Source organism: Crocuta crocuta, unplaced genomic scaffold (assembly GCF_008692635.1).
Source record: "Crocuta crocuta isolate KB4526 unplaced genomic scaffold, BGI_CrCroc_1.0 scaffold143, whole genome shotgun sequence".
In the NCBI taxonomy this organism is placed as follows: Eukaryota; Metazoa; Chordata; class Mammalia; order Carnivora; family Hyaenidae; genus Crocuta; species Crocuta crocuta.
In genome coordinates, this window is record NW_027529175.1 from 1,562,306 (window position 1) to 1,586,140 (window position 23,835).

At 39.1% G+C, this 23,835-nt stretch overlaps 1 protein-coding gene across 3 annotated transcripts in view; it reads left to right on the forward strand.

The window, feature by feature from the left end:
• Positions 1 to 23,835, forward strand: part of XPNPEP3 (X-prolyl aminopeptidase 3) — a 66,019-nt gene that overhangs the window by 18,791 nt on the left and 23,393 nt on the right. For 2 of the 3 annotated variants that reach the window (XM_077757932.1, XM_077757933.1), the window contains exons 3-4: positions 7,445 to 7,852; positions 10,823 to 11,025. In XM_077757932.1, the coding sequence (XP_077614058.1) occupies positions 7,445 to 7,852; positions 10,823 to 11,025 (611 nt within the window). The remainder of the gene's footprint in view (positions 1 to 7,444; positions 7,853 to 10,822; positions 11,026 to 23,835) is intronic. The other variant, XM_077757934.1, reaches the window with a different exon arrangement.

Genomic DNA, 23,835 nt, shown 5'->3' on the forward strand with positions numbered 1-23,835 from the left:
CAATGTGGTGCTCACACTCAGAACCCCGAGATCAAGGGCCATATGCTCTACTGACTGAGCCAGTCAGACACCCCCCATTCCTTTTTTTTTAACATTGCCATCCTGAGTGCTCGCTTCGGCAGCACACATACTAAAATTGGAACAATACAGAAAACATTGCCATCCTTGTGCTAAGGACTGTGTCTATAAAGACAGAAAATGTCAATTTATCCACCTTGATCACTAACATGCCCTCCATTTACCACCCAAGCGGGAAAAAAATAATTCTATGAAGGAAGGCAAATGGCACAGTTATGAACTATGAACCTACTTTTTATATTTGTGCGAGAAAGATATATATATTTTTTAAATGTTTTATTTATTTCTGAGAGAGAGAGAGAGACAGCATGAGCAGGAAAGGGTCAGAGAGAGAGAGGGAGATATAGAATCCAAAGATAGCCTCCATGCTCTGAGCTAGCTGTCAGTACAGAGTCTCACACAGGGCTCAAACCCACGAACCATGAGATCATGACCTGAGCCAAAGTCAGATGCTTAACCGACTGAGCCACCCAGGCGCCCCTGTGCGAGAAAGATATTAACAGTTCCCTGACATTGCCATAGGAGTAATGCTGTCATTAGCAGAAGAACAAGGTGTTCAACTCACATAAACACTGGAATTTATCAGAGAATAGGAAGAATTACTGCCAAATGAAGTATTATTTCTAAGAACCTATATTTCTAACATTGTTACATTCCTAGACACAATTAATTTTGGATATGTGATATAGTTTGTAGCGCTTTAAGAAAGGGCTATTATTCAGAGTTGGGTTTGTCAGAATGATTGGTCTGACATATCCAGAACCACTTACTTGTTTTCTTTCAACTACAACAGTGAACAGATCCATTGGGAAGTATTCAGTACAACTGTGTGGCCCACAATTTGGGAGAATGCTTTTACCATTTACTTGTTTGCCCCTTATCATCAAACATGATGATAGGCTGAGACTCTATAGTTATTGTCAAGTATCTTGGTAAGCAATATTTAAAATGATGAAAAGTTTGGTTCTAGAGTGGGTGCTAGATAATAATTCCTGAATCTTCTTCCCTTAGAAGCATCAAACCCAATTAGGTATCCATCTTTCACTCTGGGTTTAGTTGTTCTGCCTTGAGCATGAAGTTTGTGTGTGTGTGTGTGTGTGTGTGTGTGTGTGTGTGTGTGTGTAAGTTTTGGTAAAATGATTGACTTCAGTATCTAAAAGATGAAGTGGAGTGAGATGAAGATGTTGGTGGAGTGAGACTTTTATACTATTTAGAAGATTAAGATATGTTCTAGAAATGACAGAAATTGAAAATGGCCAATCTGCCTAGACCATTTAGTGAGTTTTTTCAAAATATAAATACATGCCAGGGTCTCATACATTTACTGACTCTCAAGGGAAGGGCTTAGGCCATATAATTTGAAGAGCCCCCTGGGTGTTTCTGATGCACACCACCTGCCTAACGGGTGGTACTCATTAGATGGGTGCCTGAGATGCCTAGAGCCAGATCTTTGACCACAGGCCATGTTTTGAAGCAGAGTGTGCCTTTGCCTTTCTTATGTCCTCATACCCAAACACTCAGTTCTTAAATTCATTCATATCTTTATCATCACCACCATCACACATTTACTGAATGATGACTTTATGTTTACGCAGCCATTTCAAAACACAAAATACTTTTTATCGGTTATACCTAATAAGTCGAGTAGTAATATATTCATATTGAGTATGCATTTTCCTTTTGTCTTCATCTTTTGAAGTAGAATTATTTTTTAAATTTACATCCAAGTTAGTTAGCATATAGTGCAATAGTGATTTCAGGAGGAGAATCCGGTGATTCATCCCCTATATATAACACCCAGTGCTCATCCCAACAAGTGTCCTCCTAAATGCCCTTTATAACCCATTTAGCCCATCCTCCCACCCAAGACTCCTCCGGCAACCCTCAGTTTGTTCTCTGTGTTTAAGAGCCTTTTATGGTTTTTGCTCCCCTTCCTTTTTTTATATTATTTTTTCTTCCCTTCCCTTAAGTTCATCCGTTTTGATTCCTCACATTCCTCATATTCGGAGCGCCTGGGTGGCTCAGTCGGCTGAGTGTCCGGCTGTCCCGCTTTGGCTCAGGTCATGATCTCGCGGTTCGTGGGTTCGAGCCCTGCGTCGGGCTCTGTGCTGACTGCCAGCTCAGAGCCTGGAGCCTTTTTCAGAGTCTGTATCTCCCTCTCTCTCTGACCCTCCCCTGCTCATGCTGTCTCTCTCTCTCTCTTCTAGAAATAAATAAAAATATTTTTAAAAAAAGAAATAAATGACTTTTCTATTTCTCTTTAACCTTGGTGCATATTTCTCATTCATATTGAGAAATTCTCTGAAGTAAAGATTAGCAAGAATCTGGAATCTTCTGAAGAATTGAATAATAAAAAGCTTTTGAATCACTTAATATAAGACTCATTCTTTTTTTTTTTTTAAGTTTTCATTTGTTTATTTTAAGATAGAGCAGGTGAGCAGGAGAGAGGAGAATCCCAGTCTCCCTTGAACCATGAGATCATGACCTAAGCCAAGATCAGGAGTCAGACACTCAACCAACTGAGCTACCCAGGCTCTCAGAGACTCATTCTTAATTGTGTGAAAAAGCCAAAGACTTTCAGGGTTTCTATCTAGAAATTACTTTGATAGAGATAGTAGTTGTCCATGTAAATTTTACTCTTCCAAAGTCCTACTTGGCTTTGGATTATCAGAATGACAACATCTTTAAGTGTAAATTCTTTATAATAGTAATAATTGTAACTAATATTTATATAGTGCTTACTGTTCTGAGTATTCTATCATTTAATCCTCCTGACAGCTTTGAGAAGTAGTTGCTCTTATTATCTCATTTGACAAATGAGAAAACTGAGTCATAAAGCAGTTTGGTGCTCTCTCCAAGTCACTTAGTAAGTTGTTAAACCAGGATTCCAGTTCACCAGAGTCTGTCTATTGATCCCACACTTAATCACAAAATAGCACAAGACACTTGTGCCAAAGAATACTATCTGGAATGTCCAAAAAGTCTATTTTTGTCATGATATTTTTAATAAGAATAAATTCAACAGAGGGAAGTCTTAGCCTAAAAGGTAAATACCTAAAATACCTAAAAGTTATTTCAAGTTTAGAGAGTGGTATACTTTTTAAAATGTGGTGAAATTTACATATAATGAATTGCACAGATCTTAGATATGCAATTCAGTGTTTTTTTTTAATTTAGTGTTGTTTATTTTTGAGACAGAGAAAAAGAGGCAGAGTGCAAGTGGGGGAGGGGCAGAGAGAAAGGGAGACACAGAATCCGTGGCAGGCTCCAGGCTCTGAGATGTCACCACAGAGTCCGACTCAAGGCTCGAACCCACAGACCGCAAGATCATGACCTGAGCCGAGGTTGGATGCTTAACAGACTGAGCCACCCAGACACCCCACAATTCAGTGAGTTTTGACAAAGGTAGATGATGTGGAGAACAAAGGCAAAAGAAAAAATTAAACTTCCTTACAATTTACAGCCCACTGGCAAGTACATGAGACAAGGCAGAGTGACCTTCCTTGAGAAGCTTAGCTGCCTCAGTGTTCAATCTTTGCTAGAGGCAACCTTAGCTTGACATTAGCCCAACCCCCAAGGTCCTGTAAAAATCCCTTTGGAAAGTTCCTTTATCTCTACGCCACCACCCACTCCCCACCCCCACCTCACCCTGCAAGATGTGTATTAGCAATCCTCCTTTAAGCCTATGGCCCACTGTTAACCCTCTGAAGGATCTCATGTCTCAGGTTTTACTAAACAGTAATAAATGATCTTTTCCTAATAGCTAGCCCCTCAAGGTCTTGGAATCTTGCTTCAAAATTCCTTAGAGACTTACACTATCCCTAACCCCCTCTCAGCTTGAAAGCATATATATACTCAGTCACCCATCACAACCCCAGTGCAGCCCCTTCTGCCCATGGGTTCTGTCCCCGTGCTTTAATAAAATCACCTTTTTGCACTGAAAACATCTCAAGAATTCTTTCTTGACAAGTCACCCCTGGACCCCAACATTTCATATCAGTAGACCCCAATATAACCCACACACCCCAGACAAGGTACAGAACATTTTCATCACCCAGGAAAGCTTTCTCATACCCCTCTTGTCTGTCTCCACTTCCATCCTTAACCATTGCTCTAGTTTCTATCAACATGGATTGTTTTGCCTGTTCTTGGAATCATATAGTATGCACCTTTTTTTCTGTCTGGCTTGTGTTGCTCAATATATGCAAATAAAATCTATTTAAACTATTTTTTATTGTTTATTTGGTCATTTCATTTTTCAGAGAGGTCTATGTTTTACTTTATAAAGGAAATAGCAACTTTTTTTTTGCCCCTATTCTGCATAGTAATAGATCATTTTATGAACTACTTTCTTGTAGACAATAAAAACTACCTAATATTAAACAATTAATTTTAAGGACGCTGTTTCAAAATCAGACCATGTTAAAATTCTAATCTAGGGGCGCCTGGATGGCTTAGTCAGTTAAGCGTCTGACTTTCGCTTAGGTCATGATCTCGCAGTTCGTGGGTTCGAGCCCCGCGTCGGGCTCTGTGCTGACTGCCAGCTCAGAGCCTGGAGCCTGCTTGAGATTCTGTGTCTCCCTCTCTCTCTGACCCTCCCCTGCTCACGCTGTCTCTCTCTCTCTCCTAGAAATAAATAAAACATTAAAAAATTTTTTAAAAAATTCTAATCTAGTTACTTTCAAGAAATAATTAAAATACATACCTAGATTATTGCAGAGACCTGCATGTTTCCATCCATTTTCAGTCTTTGTAAAACTTTCCTCTTAGGGGTTTTCTGCTTGGCTGATTAAATATGAAGAACATTTTTCTTATTCTTGTGAGAAGTCCAATCCTGAATGTCCTGGAAGAGCTTTTCCTCTTGGCTGCAGAGTCTCTAAACTGATAGGGAAACTTTGCTATTTGTAGAGTCAAGATTATGACATGTAGGCATTTGACTGGTAAATAAACTTGTTAGAATAGCCCCTCTATCCCTAATTGACTCAAAGTGATAAAATACTAACTTTGTTCTTACTATGTTACAATTTGACAAAGTTACCAGAGTGTCTATTCAGATAGTTTTATCAGATGAAATTCAGGCCAGATTGACCATTATAATGGTTAATTGTATGATCAAAGGCCATAATAACTGCCAGGTTTACCTCTAGGGTTAAAGTTCATTGCTTTATCACCTCCCCACCCCCCCCCCCCNAAAGAGTTCTTTGTTACTTTGAGATTTCAGAAGTGTGGAAGCATGTAGTTAATGGTCACTCCATAGTGATTCATAAACTTAGGAAAATGTTGATGATTCATAAACTTAGGAAAATGTTGCCAGTATTTTAAGTGTTTCTCAGTTAGTCATTTGTATGAAATTGGATTCAGGAAGGAGATGAATGCCTTGAAGGGAGTAAAAGGTAGTTTTCAAATCCTAACAGATTTCCAAATAATTGTATCTTTTTTCAGAAGTTCTTTTCCAATATATTTCTATATGCACTTTGTTATTAATGAGAATGAGAGAGAACATATAGATTAAGGTCATTAAAATTGTGAACTTTCTTCTTCTTTTCCAAATTTAAAAAAATCCTGCAAAATGAATTGATTTTTAATTTAGTTTTATTTCATGGACTGTAACTGAAGAAACCAAAAGCAAAGCAAACCAAAAGGAAAGGGTGGATGATTTACCAATTATAACCAGCCTCTGCTTTTATAAAAGAGTGTCTACTACTTGGGTAAATTGGGAAATTTCCAATGTTGGGTAACAGTGACAGACTTAACATATGTAATTATCAGGTAAATAGTTCTGGCACAAAGTTCAGCATTCTCCCCTAAAGCCCTAGAGAACTCTTAGCCAGCCCAATCCAGGGAAAAAAGAAATGCGATATGAGGGCCCTTGGGTGGCTTAGTTGGGTAAGCATCGGACTCTTGATTTTGGCTCAAGTCACAATCTCACAGTTCATGAGTTCAAGCCCTGTGTTGGGCTCTGTGCTATTTGCTTGGAATTCTCTCCCTTTCTCCCTCTCTCAAAATAAATAAACTTTAAAAAAAAGAAAAAAGGAAAAAGAAATGCAATGTGAGCTCTTCTAAGACTGACTCTGTTAGTTATCTTTTATTTCTTACCAACTTCATCAATAAAAGTGTACAATTTTTTTCTGTTATAGATGAATAAGAGTTAAGAGGGGAGCCTGGGTGGCTCAGTTGGTTAAGCGTCCGACTTTGGCTCAGGTCATGATTTCACGGTTCGTGGGTTCGACTCCTGCATCGGGCTCTGTGCTAACAGCTAGCTCAGAGCCTGCTTCAGATTCTGTATCTCCCTCTCTCTCTCTGACCCTCCCCTGCTCACGCTGTCTCTCTCTCAGAAATAAATAAAACAGTTAAGAATTAAAAAAAAAAGAGTTAAGTAAAAATTGATATTAATGGAATGCAAACAACAGAGTTGGCTGGAGAAATAAACTATACATAGATAAAACAACTAGATGGTTCCAAGGTAATCATGAACAACTGAGTTATGTGTACTTTGGAACCTAAAGCAAGAGCAGGCATGATTTCCATTTCAGAAGGGAACTGTTCACCCAGTCACCACTGAACGAGGGGCCAGGCAGTCCTCTGGGTGCTAATATTGACAACTCACACATAACACTTCACAACACAGGTTCTTAATACAATTTCGTGGGAGGGCTTAAGGCAATCAGATACTCTTGAAATTGTATGTCAGAAGTTTGTGTGTGTAGTAAGCATTGAATCCATAGCTTTTAAAAGATTCCCTAGAGAGTCTTCAATCCTTAGAGTTTTTGGAAAATACAAAGATGACCCCAGTTGGAAAATACAAAGATTTTACCTCAGGAACTCCTTAAGAGTTCCTTAAGGAGGTTATAATTACACATCACGTAACAAATAATTTATCAAGTGCCCACTATATTCCAGTTGTTATTCTAGGCTCCAGGAATATAACACTGAACAAACAGACAAAAATCTATGTCCTCACTGAGCTTACATTCTTTCAGGAAAATCCTGCATGGGTAATGTGATCCTTCTACTTGCCTTTCTTGTTGGCACTTCAAGTCAACTTTATTATATGATTAACAATGCCTTCCACATGATAATGTTCAAATATTTGATCGAATGAGTAAAAGAATGAAAGAGCTACAAGAGATATTAATGAGTCACAATCCTAATTTTCAGGCAGGACCAGGTTTAACTATCATTTCCAAAATGTTTAGAGTGGAATAAGAAATTTGAACCTGTGTTATGTCCATAATTCCCCATGTGCTATGAGTAGTTTTGGCATAAAGTGAAGAAATGAACTTGTGTGTCTCCATCTAATATTGTTACCTTAAAAGTAATTTGGCCCTGTATAATGCAAAGTATCACTGTTATTTGTCATTTCTAGGAGAGGTGACGCCAGGACTATCTCAAGTGGAATATGCACTTCGCAGACACAAATTAATGTCTCTGATTCAAAAGGAAACACAAGGGCAGAGTGGGACAGACCAGACAGTGGTTCTGCTGTCCAACCCTACATACTACATGAGCAATGATATCCCGTATACCTTCCACCAAGACAACAATTTCCTGTACCTGTGTGGATTCCAGGAGCCCGATAGCATTCTTGTCCTTCAGAGCCTCCCTGGCAAGCAGTTACCAGCACATAAGGCCATGCTTTTTGTGCCTCGGAGAGACCCTAGTCGAGAACTTTGGGATGGCCCACGATCTGGCACAGATGGAGCAATAGCTTTAACAGGAGTGGATGAAGCCTATACACTAGAAGAATTTCAACATCTAGTACCAAAATTGAAAGGTAATAAATGAAACAGAGGTCAAATCACAGGCTAGATTTGGGATTAAGACCTTCCTTGCCTATTTAGACTAAGTTCTTAATTTTTTCTTTTCCTTTTTTTTTTTTTTAAGTTTATTTATTTATTTTGAGAGAGTGAGTGCACAAGCAGAGGAGGGGCAGAGAGAGGGAGAGAGAAAATCCCAAACAGGTTCTGTGCTGTCAGTACAGAGCCTGACAAGGGGCTCAGTCTCAGGAACTATGAGATCATGACCTGAGCTGAGATCAAGAGCCAGACACTTAACCGACTGAGCCACCCAGGCATCCCTAAAGTTCTTAATTTTCAAAAAGGATTATCATAGCAGTGTTTCCTTGAGCACCATGAAAGGAACATAAAGCTTTTCCATAAGACTCCTTTAAAGATTTCATTTATGCATTTACTAAGTCTTTGTTAAATTATTCATTCGCAGAGACTATTGACTGCCCTAGTTCGAAATCCCAGAGAGAGAATTTTCTTTTAAATTTTTTTTAAGGTTTATTTATTTTAGAGAGAGAGAGCATGCAGGGCAGAGTCAGAGAGAGGGAGACACAGAATCCAAAGCAGGCTCCAGGGTCTAAGCTGTCAGCACAGAGCCCGACATTGGGCTTGAACTCATGAAACATGAGATCATGACCTGAGCTGAAGTCAGACAATTAACCAACTGAACCACCCAGGCACCCTGAGAATTTTCTTTTATTTTTTTTTATTTTTTATTTTTTAAATGCTTATTTTTTTGAGAGAGAGATAGAGACAGCATGAGCAGGGGAGGGTCCGAGAGAGAGGGAGACACAGAATCCGAAACAGGCTCCAGGCTCTGAGCTGGCTGTCAGCACAGAGCCCGACGCTGGACTCGAACCCACGAACCGTAAGATCATGACCTGTGCCAAAGTCTGACGCTTAACTGACTGAGCCACCCAGGCGCCCCGAGAATTTTCTTTTAAAGTGGAGGATGGGCATGGGTCACTCTTCAAGATCACTGACCCATCCATCGACCTTTGACCACTAGATACTACTACTGCCATCTCTTCAGAAAGAAGCAGTATTCTCAAAGAGTGATCAGTGCTTCACTGGCATCACAATTAGCTGGTGATACATATTAGAATTACAAATGCCTAATAGATAGTGGAAATGTAAAATTTGAGGCCCCCCACTCCATACCTACTAGATCAGAATCTGCCTGTTTTTAACAAGCTTCTCAGGGGAATCATGTACACAGTTGAGTTCATGCCACTCAAAATAGTCACTTTTTCTACATTTCTTCTGGTAAATTACAATTACTCATAATGTTTTGAGATTCTTTTTCTGGAACTTTTTAGAATCTACACTACATTATAATATATCTTTAGTGATTCTTGTAAATCTACAGCATTTTATTTTTGAAGTGCCCAAAAGTCACTTAGAGCCAAATTGGTAAATAAGATTGATGAGCAAATTGGAAAGTACTGGTTTTAGACAAAATAATGTATGGTTGTAAAATTATAGTCTAATTTTCTTCTGTGGTTTATAAACCATTTCTGAAGTCAGCTTCTAAAAGAGAATTCCAGAATTGTTTCCAATGATCCTGGAATTTATGGACTTATTTCCTGCAAAGATTTCTTTGAAAGAAAATACTCATTTGAATATGCAAGTGCCAATATGTTTGAATTGTTTCATTGTTTTATACAAGTATTCTTTATTTTACAGAGCTAACTACTCAGCTGAACTAGTGGAACTTTCACAGATCTTCAAAGTTGTCATAAATGTGGGACACAGAATCATTTTCTTTTTTAGCTTTTTGATTTTCTGAGTTGTTTGCTAGCTGTCCTATTCAGTAGTCTAAATTTCATTAACCCAATATTGTTAAAACCTTACACCAAATGTATTTCTCAAAAGTATTTCTCATTCACCATTCTTAATGTTAGTAGTTTACTAGACAAAAGCAGTAGGCAAAGGAAAAAATTCAAGAAATCATACTTATGTAGAAATTTAAAAACCCCAAAAAATTGAGCTATGGTTTCATACACTGAAAACAGTTTTACTTTTAAAAACTATGACTAAATTTCTATTAAAAATAAGATTAGTAGTTGACATGTAATATGTATTGAAAACCATCTTTATTTCAAAATGAAAATATTTAGGAGATTGTATCACTAATAATTTAGAGCCAATCAAAATTTTTAGGATTTCCGCCTCTTCTTTCCCAAATACTTGTATAAAACATACAGCCCTTCAGACTTCAGTTGTTGGGAATGCTGCTCATCAGCCGTGTCAGGAAAATAGAAATGGAGACCTGGTTTAAGTGGGAACATTTTCATCATGAGCCTTCTCATTGTGTATCTCAGGCACATACAGACCATTTCCTTGGGTCTCTAAAGTTAAAAGGAGAGCTGTGGCTCTGTAATGAGAGTACATGGCAGATGAGAAAGGAAAGGTTTCCTGGGTTAGTGTGGGCTAGCACATATCATCAACTATAATGTTTCTATAGCCGTGAATAATTGCGATAACCTTCTTTCACTAACACTGAGGTGGCAAAGGAAGGGAACACTTTTAACCACGTCATGATCCGAGTACTTTTTTCTGTCCATTCATGTTCAGTAATTCAGTGGGGCCTCTAGCTCACTTGTGTGGAAAAGTATTATAGTTTTTCTTTAATGATTAATAAATGATGACATCAAAACGTGAGAAAAGCTTTAGTCCCATCTGTCATCTTTTTAAAAAACACTGAAGTTTAGGGGCAGAGAAGCTAGATACTCAGTGTCAGAATATCTTGCCGTTCTCAGGGAATAGCCTTTCCAGTGATACATGATCTAACCTTTCAGTTGCTTCAGTCCTGAGAGAGTTTTTGCTCAACCTTCAGGGTTCCATGTCACAGGTTTTCTGATTTTGACTCTTGTTCAAGTCATTATAACAGTTGGTATTTCTTGTCATTGCTGTTAGTTTTATTTTAAATTTATTTTCTTGCTGCTCATTTTAAGATGAGACACATATGGTCTGGTATGACTGGATGAGGCCCTCTCATGCACAGCTTCACTCTGACTACATGCAGCATCTGACTGAGGTCAAAGCCAGGAGCAAGAATAAGGTCCGGGCTGTCCAGCAGCTGGTACAGCGTCTTCGGCTGATCAAATCTCCTGCAGAAATTGAGCGAATGCAGATTGCTGGGAAGCTGACATCGCAGGTATGGTTCCTATTGAAAAAGTTTTCTCCACATTAAAAAATCTTAGTTCCTAGGGTTCAGTGGGTACCTTGAGGTTGTGTACCCAATGAATTAATCTCATAGGAGGTGATGAACATCTACCTTCTGCTTTAGTGTTTAGTGAACATGTCCAGAGACTTGCTCAATTCCTTGCAAGGCAAAATAAATCTGTCTTCTTGTATCTTTTACCCATAATCTTAGTTGTTCCTCCTGGGAACAACTTTAATTAATTAATTGCATTCTCTTTCCTATGGTAACTGCAATGACAGTGGCAGTTAGACACAGTTTGATTGCTAAAGAAGACTCAGGACCCAGAATGACAGTACTTACAAATCTGTAACTTATTATAGGAAAGGGGTATAGTACAGCAACAGCATTAAAGTAAGAATACCTGTCACAATCAATGGCCGTCCCACAGAAAGGATCCGATCAGAGAAGCCAAGTGCAGGATCTTGTCCTATCTCAATACGGGCCGGGTGGGATGCATTTTCTCTCATGGATAATGAACCACAGATGTACACACAGAATATCTTGGAAATCAAGGAGCCCAAAATGGGATCTCAGCTAGGGATTTTTGGGTTTGGGTCGTATTGGCACATTCCTGCTCTATAACAGCAGAGCTCATAGACCAAGTACAAACCATTAATCTCACTCTTATCAGTATTGAGAAACTGGTACAAACCACCCCCAAATTCCTTGTAACACTTTTCATTAATTGTGGTGAAATATATATAGCATAAAATTTGCCTTTTTAGCCATTTTTAAGTATATAGTTCAGTGGCGTTAAATACATTCACATTGTTGTACAAACACCACCACTATATATCTCCAGAACTTTTTCATGATCCCCTGCTGAAACTCTATACTTGTTAGACAATAACTGCCCATTCATTTCTCCTTCCCTCTAACCCTGGGTGACTACCATTTCAGTTCCTGTCTCTACAGTTTTGACTACTTTAGGTACCTCATATAAGTGAGTCACAGCAATAGTTGTTCTTTTGTTTTTGACTTATTTCACTTAGCAGAATGTCTCCAGGATTCAACCATGCTGTGGTGTATATCAGAATTTACCTTCTTTTGAAGGCTGAATAATAGGCCATTTTATGTATATGCAACATTTTATTTATCTGTTCATCTGTTGATGGACATTTGGGTTGTTTCTGTCTTTAGGCTATTGTGAAAATTCTGCTATACACATTTTGCTTTTCAAACCCCTGTTTTCATTTCTTTTGGATATGTACCCAGAAGTAGAATTCTAGCTCAAATGGTAATCCTGTGTTTAATATTTTGAGCAACCACCGTACTGGTTTTCAGTAGCACCAGTGCCATTTTACATTCCCACCATCAGTGGACAAGGGTTCTTGTTTTTCCATATCCATGCCAACACTTGCTTTCCGTTTTTTTTTTTTTTTAATGGCCGTCCTAGAGGTGTAAAAAGGTATCTGACTGCGGTTTTGATTTGTATTTTCCTAATGGTTAGTGATGTTGAAAGTCTTTTCATGTTTTTATCCTTCACGACACTTTTAATGAGTACGCTTCATGCTATGCCTTGACCAAAGTCAGTGCCATGCAGGAATTTAGCAAAACAGCTCAAGCGAATTCCAGGAATTAACCCTCACAGGGCAGTCCATGCCCATGACCCATTATCAACCCTTTTTTCTAATTAAACAATAGTTCTTAGTGTGATATTTACTTTTCTTACAATGTCATCTAATCAGATAGATCATCAAAATACATACACAGAATCTAAACATTTACAGTATCTAGTGTGAAATTGGTATGGATTTAAACAGATAGTTGAACCATCCATTTATACTTTTCCATGTTTTTCTAACTATACAGTTCTTTTGCTCTTTGAATCTATAAGTGACTGGTGTTTTCTTTATTATTATTTTTTTTAATATTTATTTTTGAGAGACAGAGCATAAGGGGGGGAGGGGCACAGAGAGAGAGGGAGACAAAGAATCCAAAGCGGTCTCCAGGTTCTGAGCTATCAGCACAGAGCCCAACATGGGGTTTGAACCCACGAACTGTGAGATCATGACCTGAGCGGAAGCCAGATACTTATCTGACTGAGCCACCCAGGTGCCCCTGTAAGTATCTGCTTCTTAATGGTATACATCTGCTGAATTATTAATCTATCATTAATCAACTCTGAATATTACTCAGACCATTTCTTCTCCATAGGGATAATGCCCTGAGATAGCTTTAATTCATTCTCCCACTATATTTTATCATTAATATCAGTATTATCCTAAATTTATTAGTATCTACAATATTACTTATGCCTCCATATTATACCATATAGCAGTACCATTGTAGTAATACTATAAATTAGAAAATAATGGTGTAATTAATTTGTCCTTCCCAACACTATCTTTTCTTATATGCCATATATTATTTCTCATGGGAATTTATATCAGAGGCCATATCTCTGTTTTTTCAGGATTCAAAGCTATCTTAAGAACATAGCTAAATTCCTTCTCTCAGGTTACATAGTTTCTCAGGTTTCTAATTGGTTCCCAGTTAGAAGAAACCAGCAGCAGAATCTATTAATCTACCACAGGAAGCACTCTAGTCCTGTTTACAGTTATCCAGTATTGGAGTGCCTGACTGGTTCCGTCTTTAGAGCATGTGACTCTTGGTCTCAGTGTCCTGAGTTCAAAACTCATGTTGGGTGTAAAAATTACTTAAAAATTAAAAAAAAACTTAAAATAAAATTTGTTTAGGGCTCACAAACTGCACTATAGGGAAAGGGTACTTAGCATTCAGGGAAAGGGCTAAAGCTGTTAAAGAGCACCTGACTAGTTTGCATCCTCTAATTAAAACTTAGAATAGAAAACAAAACTTTCTATAGACTGTAGGGCCCATAAGTGGCCCATGTTTATGCATCGCCTGGGTTTCTGCTGTGAGAATACCTAGCCACTGTACTTGGGATAACTTGGATTCCATTTGAATTAAGCTATCTAGGGGCTCCTGGGTGGGTCAGTTGGTTAAGTACCCAACTTCAGCTCAGGTCATGATCTCATGGTTCATGGGTTCAAGCCCCACGTCGGTCTCTGTGGCTGACAGCTCAGAGCCTGGAGCTGCTTCAGATTCTGTGTCTCCCTCTCTCTCTGCCCCTTCCCGACTTAGGCTCTGTCTCTGTCTCTGTCAAAAATAAACAAACATTAAAAAAAAAAAAAGAATTAAGATATCTAATAACCCAGCTTGTGTTAACATACGAGCTTGTTCCCTTTGCTGAGTTGATTTGGGCATATTGTTTTAGTGTATGATCTAATTATAAAATCCCATTTTGTCAGCATCATGTTATCTTTTCAAGTGGCCTGCCACTTTTGTCCTTACTCCTTAGCCTTAGTAGGTCTTTTTCAGCAGTATGTCTTTCTTCATTAAAAACAAGTCTACCTGACCAAATACTTTTTAGCAGCTCTTAATTCCACAAAGGCCCTCTTATTTCAAATGGGTCAACCCCAGATATGTTGTCATTGAGTACTGACTTCTTTTGTACAATTAAGAAATACATTTGGTACCTCGAAAATGTTAATTCACCCAGGCTTAGATCGTATGAGTAGTAGTCACTCCTAAGTAGACTTTGGCCTCTTGCCTATTCACCCACAATAACAGGGCAAAGAGCTATTTTTACACATACTATTTTGACAGGTGGGATATGCAGTAGATAACATTCTATGACTATATTCTGGTACCTTTTTTAAATCATCATCATGATTAATGGCTACATAATGTTCATTTAAATTATTAATGTATTTCAAACTCAACTAGCTAAATATTTTCCACAAGTTGCTTCCCTACATACCTCCTCTGTAATAGATCCATCCTGTGGAATGAGAATCAAATACATTTGCATTGTTGCATACAGTCCTAGACAGAGCTTCCATTTTTTCATGTAATTTGAGGAAATATGTCACTCTAGGAAGTATATTTGTTAGGTTAGCTCTCTTTTCGGCTCTTCAGAAGGGGAGACTTCATCAGAGTCCTTTGCCCCCAGGGGCTTCTGGGTCAAAGCTAAGAGAAAATATTATTTCCTTGCTTTAAGCATCTCCTTAGGCACCAAAATTATGTTAGATTTTCCTTTTGTGGCACTCATTTTTTGACTCCCTTCCCCTCAGTGACAATCCGGCCTTTCTTCCATTTGTCATTAATTTTAACCGACATCTTTACCACTGAAGGAGAATTTTCTGGTTAGTCCAGTCCAATAATAGAGGGAAAGATTGGATAAATACAGAAAAATGGGACTAAACTATTGGCAACCAAAGCAATTTTTATTAATGATTTGAGTTTCAGTGGGGGGCCAGTGGTCTATGTCTTTGTTTAGTACATTGCTGCCTGGCTTGAGTTCTTCCATGTCCATTCACTTCATGGACCTTCACTGCCATTTCAAGAGAATGAATTAGGCCATCAACTTGTTGATTTCATTTACCTTCAAACCGTGGCATCGGATTTCTTTGGTAAGCATCATTATGGCCTGCTTTGACTTAGCCTCAGACTTTCCATAGAGATTTCCAAAGAGCAGTGGCCCCACATGTGAAGATCTTTTACCATCCAGTTATTTATGGCCCACTTGTTAGATCAATTGCAAGTTGATTGGGAATAGCCTAGGATCAGTATTACCCAAATAGTAAGGCTTTTATTTGTATCTAGTTCTTCTATCACAGGTAAGAACAGAGTGTATAATGCAGCTCATTGGACCAAAGTGTATTATGTTCTTCCATAAGGAAGCTTTGTTTTGTTTTGTTTTGTTTTGAGAAGGAGAAAGAATCTTAAGCAGGTTCCATGTCCAGCGCAGAACCTGACATGGGGCTCTATCTCATGACCATGAGATCATGACCTGAGCAGAAATCAAGAGGCAGCCGCTTAATTGACTGAGCCACCCAGGTGCCCCTTCCATAACGATTTTAACTTCTTCTGGACTCAAAGCACCTGCTTTCCATATAGAATTACTCTCAATTCTGGAACTACCATCTGTGAACGAGGCCAGTTGCCTTGCATCCTTGGGCAGTTGGTTGAAAGAAAAGACCCAAAGAAAAAAGGCTTGTAAATGAGTCTGTCCATCCTCTTTTAGCATGCTCTATATAGTGCATTTCCATTTTATGAAGGAACTCCTTTGGGCATCACCCCTCTTAAATGCTTTTCTGACATCACCAATGATATGATATATATATATCAGATCTTAATTTGCTCTTATAAGTCTTTTAGTTATTGGAGCTATCTCAGTAAATGCCCCACAATAAGTCAGCAACTATCTTTCAAAAGACATAGAGTGGAAACCAGCATCTAGTAATGTCTTAGCCCCAAAGCCAGAGGTTATCTTAGAGTCAAGTATGGTTTTTGCTAGAAATTCCAGTTAGGATGAGTACAGATGGCTGACACTTTTAATATCATTTCAGCATTAAGATCATGTAGTCCTAATATAATAGCTTAAGCCACAGCGTTCTGCAGTTCTAAGAAGGCTTCCTTTTGTTGAGGCCCCTAATCAAAAAAGGCCTTTTTTGTTGTGATTTTATGAATTGGGGCCAGAAAAATCCCTAAGTGAGGTATAGTTTCTCTAAAAGCCAAAGATGTACAGTTAGGTGTTGTTATCCTCTTTAATCTGAGGGTCAAGGAGCGGTAACAGTTTATTCCTAGTGGTATGTGGTATGTCACGGATTGCTCCAACCCATGTCATCTCCCAAAATTCCATAGTCTGTAGGGCCCTGGATTTCTGTCAAGGTTAATCAGTCATCCCCACCCTGTCATATGATTTATGACCTTAGTAAAGTTGCTTTTAACTTGATCCATAGTTTCAGATGATACTTATTTGTGTTGTCCATCTATGTTAGATCTAGGTCCTGCCTCATCAGATTGTGACAATATTCAGAGAAGTTCTAATATTTTTGAGGTAATACTATGTATTGGGAACCATTCTACATGAATACAAGTTGTTGTAGGCTCTCACTGGTGATTGACAATGAGAAAACTGCATTAGCCGATCAAGAGAGAATACCAGTCACCTTTATCTTGCATGAGTTGAATAGTCAGGACTGTCAGTTGTATAGTCAGAGACAGCTGAAGCTCTTCAGGACACGGTTTTATTGAGCGCCCTGTAGTCTACTGGTAGTAACCTGCTTCATCAGTCGGCCTCATGCCCACACTGGGCTATTGCAGTGAGTTTATGGACACTAATATACTTGCATCTTGACATTTCCTTATTTAGAATAGTAATTTCTTAGTGCCTTCCAGGTATCCAGTAATGTTTCCAAGTTACTAGTTGAATTAGGTTAATTCTAAAGGCTCCCATGTTGCAAGTCCAATGAGTACTGAATGAAGGGAGGATGGAAATTGTCCCTTTTTTCTTACTACCCAGGAGGAGGAAGAATTTTTATTCAAAACTTATATTCATATCAATTATACATTCAGGTAAGGGAGACATCACAATATCCTTTTTGTTTTACATTCCAACTTCTAACTACACTTTAATTTTTAACCTTTTCACAATAGCATCCCCATGTTCCTTTGAATTAATTTTGTCATCCCTAAGGGGTTCATTTGCAGCCCTAGGCAGTGCTGCATGCTATGTTCTAAATTCGATAGATCCAAAAGAATTTCTTCTTCACATCCAGCCAGCCACTGACACATTTGTAAAATGTCTTGAATTCCCTGCCAGAGATGACCCTGGACGTCATGTCAATATTCTCTTGCCATTATTTTTATATTAAAAGCCCGTATTTTGATACCTGATGATAGTGGCTCATTGGAATCTTTTTTTTTCTAAAATTACTCTAAACTCAGATAAATTGAGTATGTCTGCCTTGGAATTTTTATACCCTGAGGAGTTTGAGGACAGGCAGTTTGCCAATTCTCTGCCTTACTGTAAAATTTTCAAAGTTTGGCACTCTTCTATTTCCTCCTTTTGATATCATTAAAAAAATTTTTTTAAGTTTATTTATTTTTGAGAGGGAGACAGAGAGCGAGTGGGGGAAAGGCAGAGAGTAAGGGAGAGAGAATCCCAAGCAGGCTTCACATTGTCAGCACAAAGCCCAATATGGTGCTTGAACTCACAAACTATGAGATCATGACCTGAGCTGAAACCAAGAGGCAGACGCTTAAGTGACCAAGCCACCCAGGTGCCCCTCCTTGTTATATCTTTTTTTTTTTAATTTACATCTAAGTTAGTTAGCATGTAGCGCAACAATGATTTCAGTAGTAGATTTCCTAATGCCCCTTACCCACTTAGCCCATCCCCCCTCCCACAACCCCTCCAGCAACCTTCTGTTTGTTCTCTATATTTAAGAGTCTCCTGGGGTGCCTGGGTGGCTCAGTCGGTTAAGCATCCGACTTTGGTTCAGGTCATGATCTTGCTGTTTGCGGGTTCAAGTCCTGCATCGTGCTCTGTGCTACAGCTCAGAGCCTGGAGCCTGCTTTGGGTTCTGTGTCTCCCTCTCTCTCTGCTCCTCCCCCACTCATGCTCTACCTCTCTCTGTCGCTCAAAAATAAACAAACATTAAAAAAAAAATAAGAGTCTCATGTTTTGTCCTCTCTCTGTTCTTAAATTATTTTTGCTTCCCTTCCCTTATGCTCATCTGTTTTGTATCTTAAAGTCCTCATATGAGTGAAGTCATATGATAATTGTCTTTCTCTGACTAATTTCACTTAGCATAATACCCTCTAGTTCCATCCACATAGTTGCAAACGGCAAGATTTCATGTTTTTTGATTGCCAAATAATACTCCGTGGTGTGTATATACCACATCTTCTTTATCCATTTATCTGTCAAGGGACATTTGGGCTCTTCCCATACTTTGGCTATTGTTGATAGCACTTCTATAAACATTGGGGTGCATGTGCCCCTTCAAAATAGCACACCTGTATCCCTTGGATAATACCTAGTAGTGCAGTTGCTGGGTCGTAGGGTAGTTCTATTAATTTTTTGAGGAACCTCCATACTGTTTTCTAGAGTGGCTGCACCAGTTTGCATTCCCACCAGCAGTGCAAAAGGGTTCCTCTTTCTCCGTATCCTCACCAACATCTGTTGTTGCCTGAGTTGTTAATGTCAGCCATTTTGATGGGTGTGAGGTGGTATCTATTGTGGTTTTGATTTGTGTTTCCCTGATGATGAGTGATGTTGAGCATTTTTTCATGTGTTGGTTGGCCATCTGGATGTCTTCTTTGGAGAAGTGTCTATTCATGTCTTCTGCCCATTTCTTCACTGGATTATTTGTTTTTTGGATGTTGAGTTTGATAAGTTCTTTATAGATTTTGGATACTAACCCTATATCTGATATGTCATTTGCAAATATCTTCTCCCATTCCATCGGTTGCCTTTTAGTTTTGCTGATTGTTTCTTTCACTGTGCAGAAGCTTTTTATTTTGATGAGGCCCCAATAGTTCATTTTTGCTTTGGTTTCCCTTGTCTCTGGAGACGTGTCGAGTAAGAAGTTGCTCTGGCCCAGGTCAGTGAGGTTTTTGCCTGCTTACTCCTCGAGGATTTTGATGACTTCTAGTCTTTCATTTAGGTCTTTCATCCATTTTGACTTTATTTTTGTGTATTTTTGTGTATGGTGTAAGAAAGTGATCCGGGTTCATTTTTCTACATGTCATTGGCCAGTTTTCCCAGTAACATTTGCACCATTTATTCCACTGGATATTCTTTCCTACTTTGTCAAAGATTGGCCATTTGTTTGTGCATCCATTTCTGGGTTTTCTGTTCTGTTCCATTGATCTAAGTGTCTTTTTTTGTGTCATATGTCATTTTTAATTAACCATGAAAAAAACTGAATCATTTTAGAATATGAATCATTGCCCACTTTCTTATTTTTTCGATTTGCTATTTTTTGTTGTAAAATTTATATGACAAAATTTACTATTTAACCATTTTTAAGTGTACAACTCAGTAACATTCAGTACGCTCACATTATTATACAACCAGCACCATTATCTATTTCCAGAACTTTTTCATCATCCCAGATAGAAACTCTAACCATTAATTTCCCCTTTCAGTAATTCCCTATTGCCCCTTTCACCATCCCTTGGTAACTTCTAACCTACAATGAACTTGTCTATTCTGAGTACCTCATAAAAGTAGAATCATACAGGGGCGCCTGGGTGGCTTAGTCAGTTAAGCGTCCGACTTTCGCTTGGGTCATGATCTCGTGGTTCGTGGGTTCGAGCCCCGTGTCGGGCTCTGTGCTGACTGCCAGCTCAGAGCCTGGAGCCTGTTTCAGAGTCTGTCACTCCCTCTCTCTCTGACCCTCCCCTGCTCACGCTGTCTCTCTCTCTCTCTCTCTCTCCTAGAAATAAATAAAACATTAAAAAAAAAATAAAAAAAAAAAAGTAGAATCATACAACATTTATCGGTTTTTTATTGTGCTGCCTATACTTTTGGTGGTCATATCCAAAAAATTATTGCCAAATCCAAAATCATGAAGCTTTTCCCCTATGTTTTTCTCTATGACTTTTAGTTAATTTTTGTATGTGTTTCTAAAGAGAATCATACGGGTAAATCTTCATGACCTTGGATTTGGCAGTGGATTCTTGGATATGACACCAAAGGCAGTAGTAACAAGAACAAAATAGACAAATTGGACTTCATCAAAATTAAAAACTTGTACATTAAAGGGCATCATGAAGAGAGTAAAAAGATAACTTATAAACAGGAGAAATATTTGCAAATTTATATCTGAAAAGAATCTAATATCCAGAATATATAAAGAATTCTTACAACTCAACAAAAAGACATGGGTTCAACTTTATTCTTTTGCATGTCCCCTTACTGGATTTTATTTCCCTTCTAAAGTCCTTAATTCATTATTATCTTTTTATTATCCATAGGAGGAAGTTGAGATTAAAGATCTGAAACGGTCTTTTTACATCCTCTTGGGATCCAGCAACAAAGTCGTATATGAAATCCCTTATTACAATGTCAGTCATAACCGCGTAAGGGCATCTCATAGGGGTGTTCATTTCCTTCATCACTAGGCCAGAGCAGTACTGCTTGCATCCACAGTGTTAATGCAGCTTCAGGAGGCCCTGACCATTTATATAACGAGAGTCAGGGCCATATCCCTTCTATGTTGGATGCATCCCTTAATTCATTTTAGTAAATTAGGGATTTTGTGTGATCCACAGTAAGCCCTCACGTTTCCCTCTCCTCTGCAGTGTTTAAAGCCAGGGATACTGCTCCTTTACCTAAAATTCTCAGGATCCATTTTTAAAAAGAATTCATCAGGTTGTTGCATCTAAATCTGCAAAATGTCTCATTTCCTTCACTAAATAACCCCTTTCACTACCTTTTGTCCTGCCTCATCAGTTTGCCCTACTTCAATTAGTTGTAGTGTCTCTCACAAGCTGGTTTATCAAAAAATTAAAGCAGCCTGGGTTCCTTTGGTTGGAGCACCACCTGTTGGCCAAAGGTGGAATTCTCAATGAGGAGATTCTGAGCTTGCTTTCAGCTGATACAAAGCAGCAAACAAAAAAAACAAGTTTTTAGCAGAACTGCCACGTCTCTTCCAGTCCATTTTTGCTAGCTGCTAAAGTTTAGGTTCTATCATTTCTTGATTCCACTGATTTCAAAGCCAGTGCTAATTCAGACAAAGAATGATTTAGGAGTCACCCAAGCTCCTAGTTGGATTTTCATCCTCCTTATCAGAATCATTCTTTTTCTTTCAAAATAATGCTTTAACCGTATATTTAGTTAAGAATATTTCAGGTATGCTGGAACAAATGGATATCTGCATATCCACATGCAAAAGAATGATGTGGGATCCCTTCCTCACACCATATACAAAAATTAACTGAAAATGGATCAAAGACCTAAACATAAGAGCTAAAACTATAAAATTCTTAGCAAAACATAGAAGTGAATCTTTATGACCTTGAATTCGGTAATGAATACTTAGGTATGACACCAAAATAAGTAACACAAGAGAAATAAATTGGACTTCATCAAAATTACAAACTTATGGGGGCACCTAGGTGGCTCAGTTGGTTAAGCATCTGACTTTGGCTCAGGTCATGATCTCACGGTTTGTGGGTTCAGGCCCCACATCAGGCTCTGTGCAGACAGCTGGCTCAGAGCGTGGAGGCTGCTTCGGATTCTGTGTCTCCCTCTCTCTCTGACCCTCCCCTGCTTATGCTATGTGTCTCTCTCTCTCTCTCTCTCAGAAATAAATAAAACATTTAAAGATTTTTTTAAAAAAAAATTACAAACGTATGTGCATGAGTCAATGGACATTATCAAAAAAGTGAAAAGACGCTTATAGAATAGGAGAAGATGTTTGCAATCCACTTATCTGATAAAGGTCTAGTATCCAGAATATGTAAAGAACTCCTGCAACTCAAAAACAAAAAGATAACCCAGTTAAAAAATAGACAGAGGACTTAAATGGTTAAATGGGCCTTTCTCAAAAAAAGATATACAAGTGGCCAATAAGGACATAAAGAGATGCTTAATATCATTAGCTATTGGGGAGATGCAAATCAAAACCAAAATGAGATACCACTTCATACCTGGTAAGATGGCTATAATTTAAAAACAAAGCACACAGGAGGGGAAGATGGCAGTGGAATAAGAGAATCCTAGGCTTGCTTCATCTCACAAATACAATTAAATATCAAATCATCCTATATACCCTGGAAATCAATCTCAAGACTGGCAGAAGAGACTCTACAACTAAAGGTAGGGAAGAGGTCACATCAAAGAAGGTAGGAAGTGCAGAGACACAGCTTGAAAGAGAAACAGAATGCGACCACTGTGGTGGGCAGGGAGCCATGATCCCAGGGAAGGGCTAGAGACAAACTAGCACACTGGTCAGCCCTCGGGGATAACAAATCCCCTTAGCATTGGCTTGGAAAGTGAGAGGGCACAAATTTTGTGAGTTCTTGCAACCAGCAGGGCTTAAAGCCTGGAGTTTGAAAGGTCAGCATGCTTGGCTCTGGGAGAGCTCAAAGGACACGGGGGCTGTTCTTGGAGAAAAGGCAGGGCAAACAGCCTGTGGACATACAGCGTGGAAACAACTATCTGAAGAGCACCTGAGGCACAGACTGTAGAGGGCTAGTTGTTCATCTCAGAGCATGTCCCAGTGAGGCACCAATCACAGAGAGATCCCTCTGGGAACAAAGGAACTGTCAGGCTCCATTTCTCTCCCTGACCCCTCAGCATAAGCTCAGGGCCACCTGTGAGAACCAGCAGTGTCAACACTTGCTACCTAAATTGCTTAAACTAACCTTCCCTCCTCCACTCCAATGGAACTGCTCTTCCCAGTCACACTTTCCTCGGTCCCAGGTCATTGGGTCCCACCCCCCACCCCAGAAGACCAGCCCGAGCCCCTGCCAACACTGCATTTCCCAGCCCAGGAATTTTGCACAGCCTTGGTTCCAGTGGTGGGAGCCACAGGTCTCTTCACAAGTAGACCAGAGAACACTAGTTGAAATGTACCACATTCAGGCCAGAGACCAGACACTGCCCACAACAGGCAAAGACCCCCTGCAGACAAGTGGCCTGAAGGATCAAGCAGCGGGACACAGCAGCAACACACGTTGGAGACACTCCCAGAAGCACCAGGCCCTGGGGAATAGGGGACACTACATTGCAGGGCACTGCAGGACCTCTTCTTCATAAAGCCATTGCCCTTAAGAGGAGATGTAGCTGAGTCTCCCAAACAAGCACAGAGACTTAGACAAAATGAAGAGATGGGATTTGTCCCAATTGAACAGGACAAGGTCATGGCTGGAGAGCTAGGCAAAACATATATAAATACATGCCAGTGGAGAATTTTAGGCATTGATCATAAGGTTACT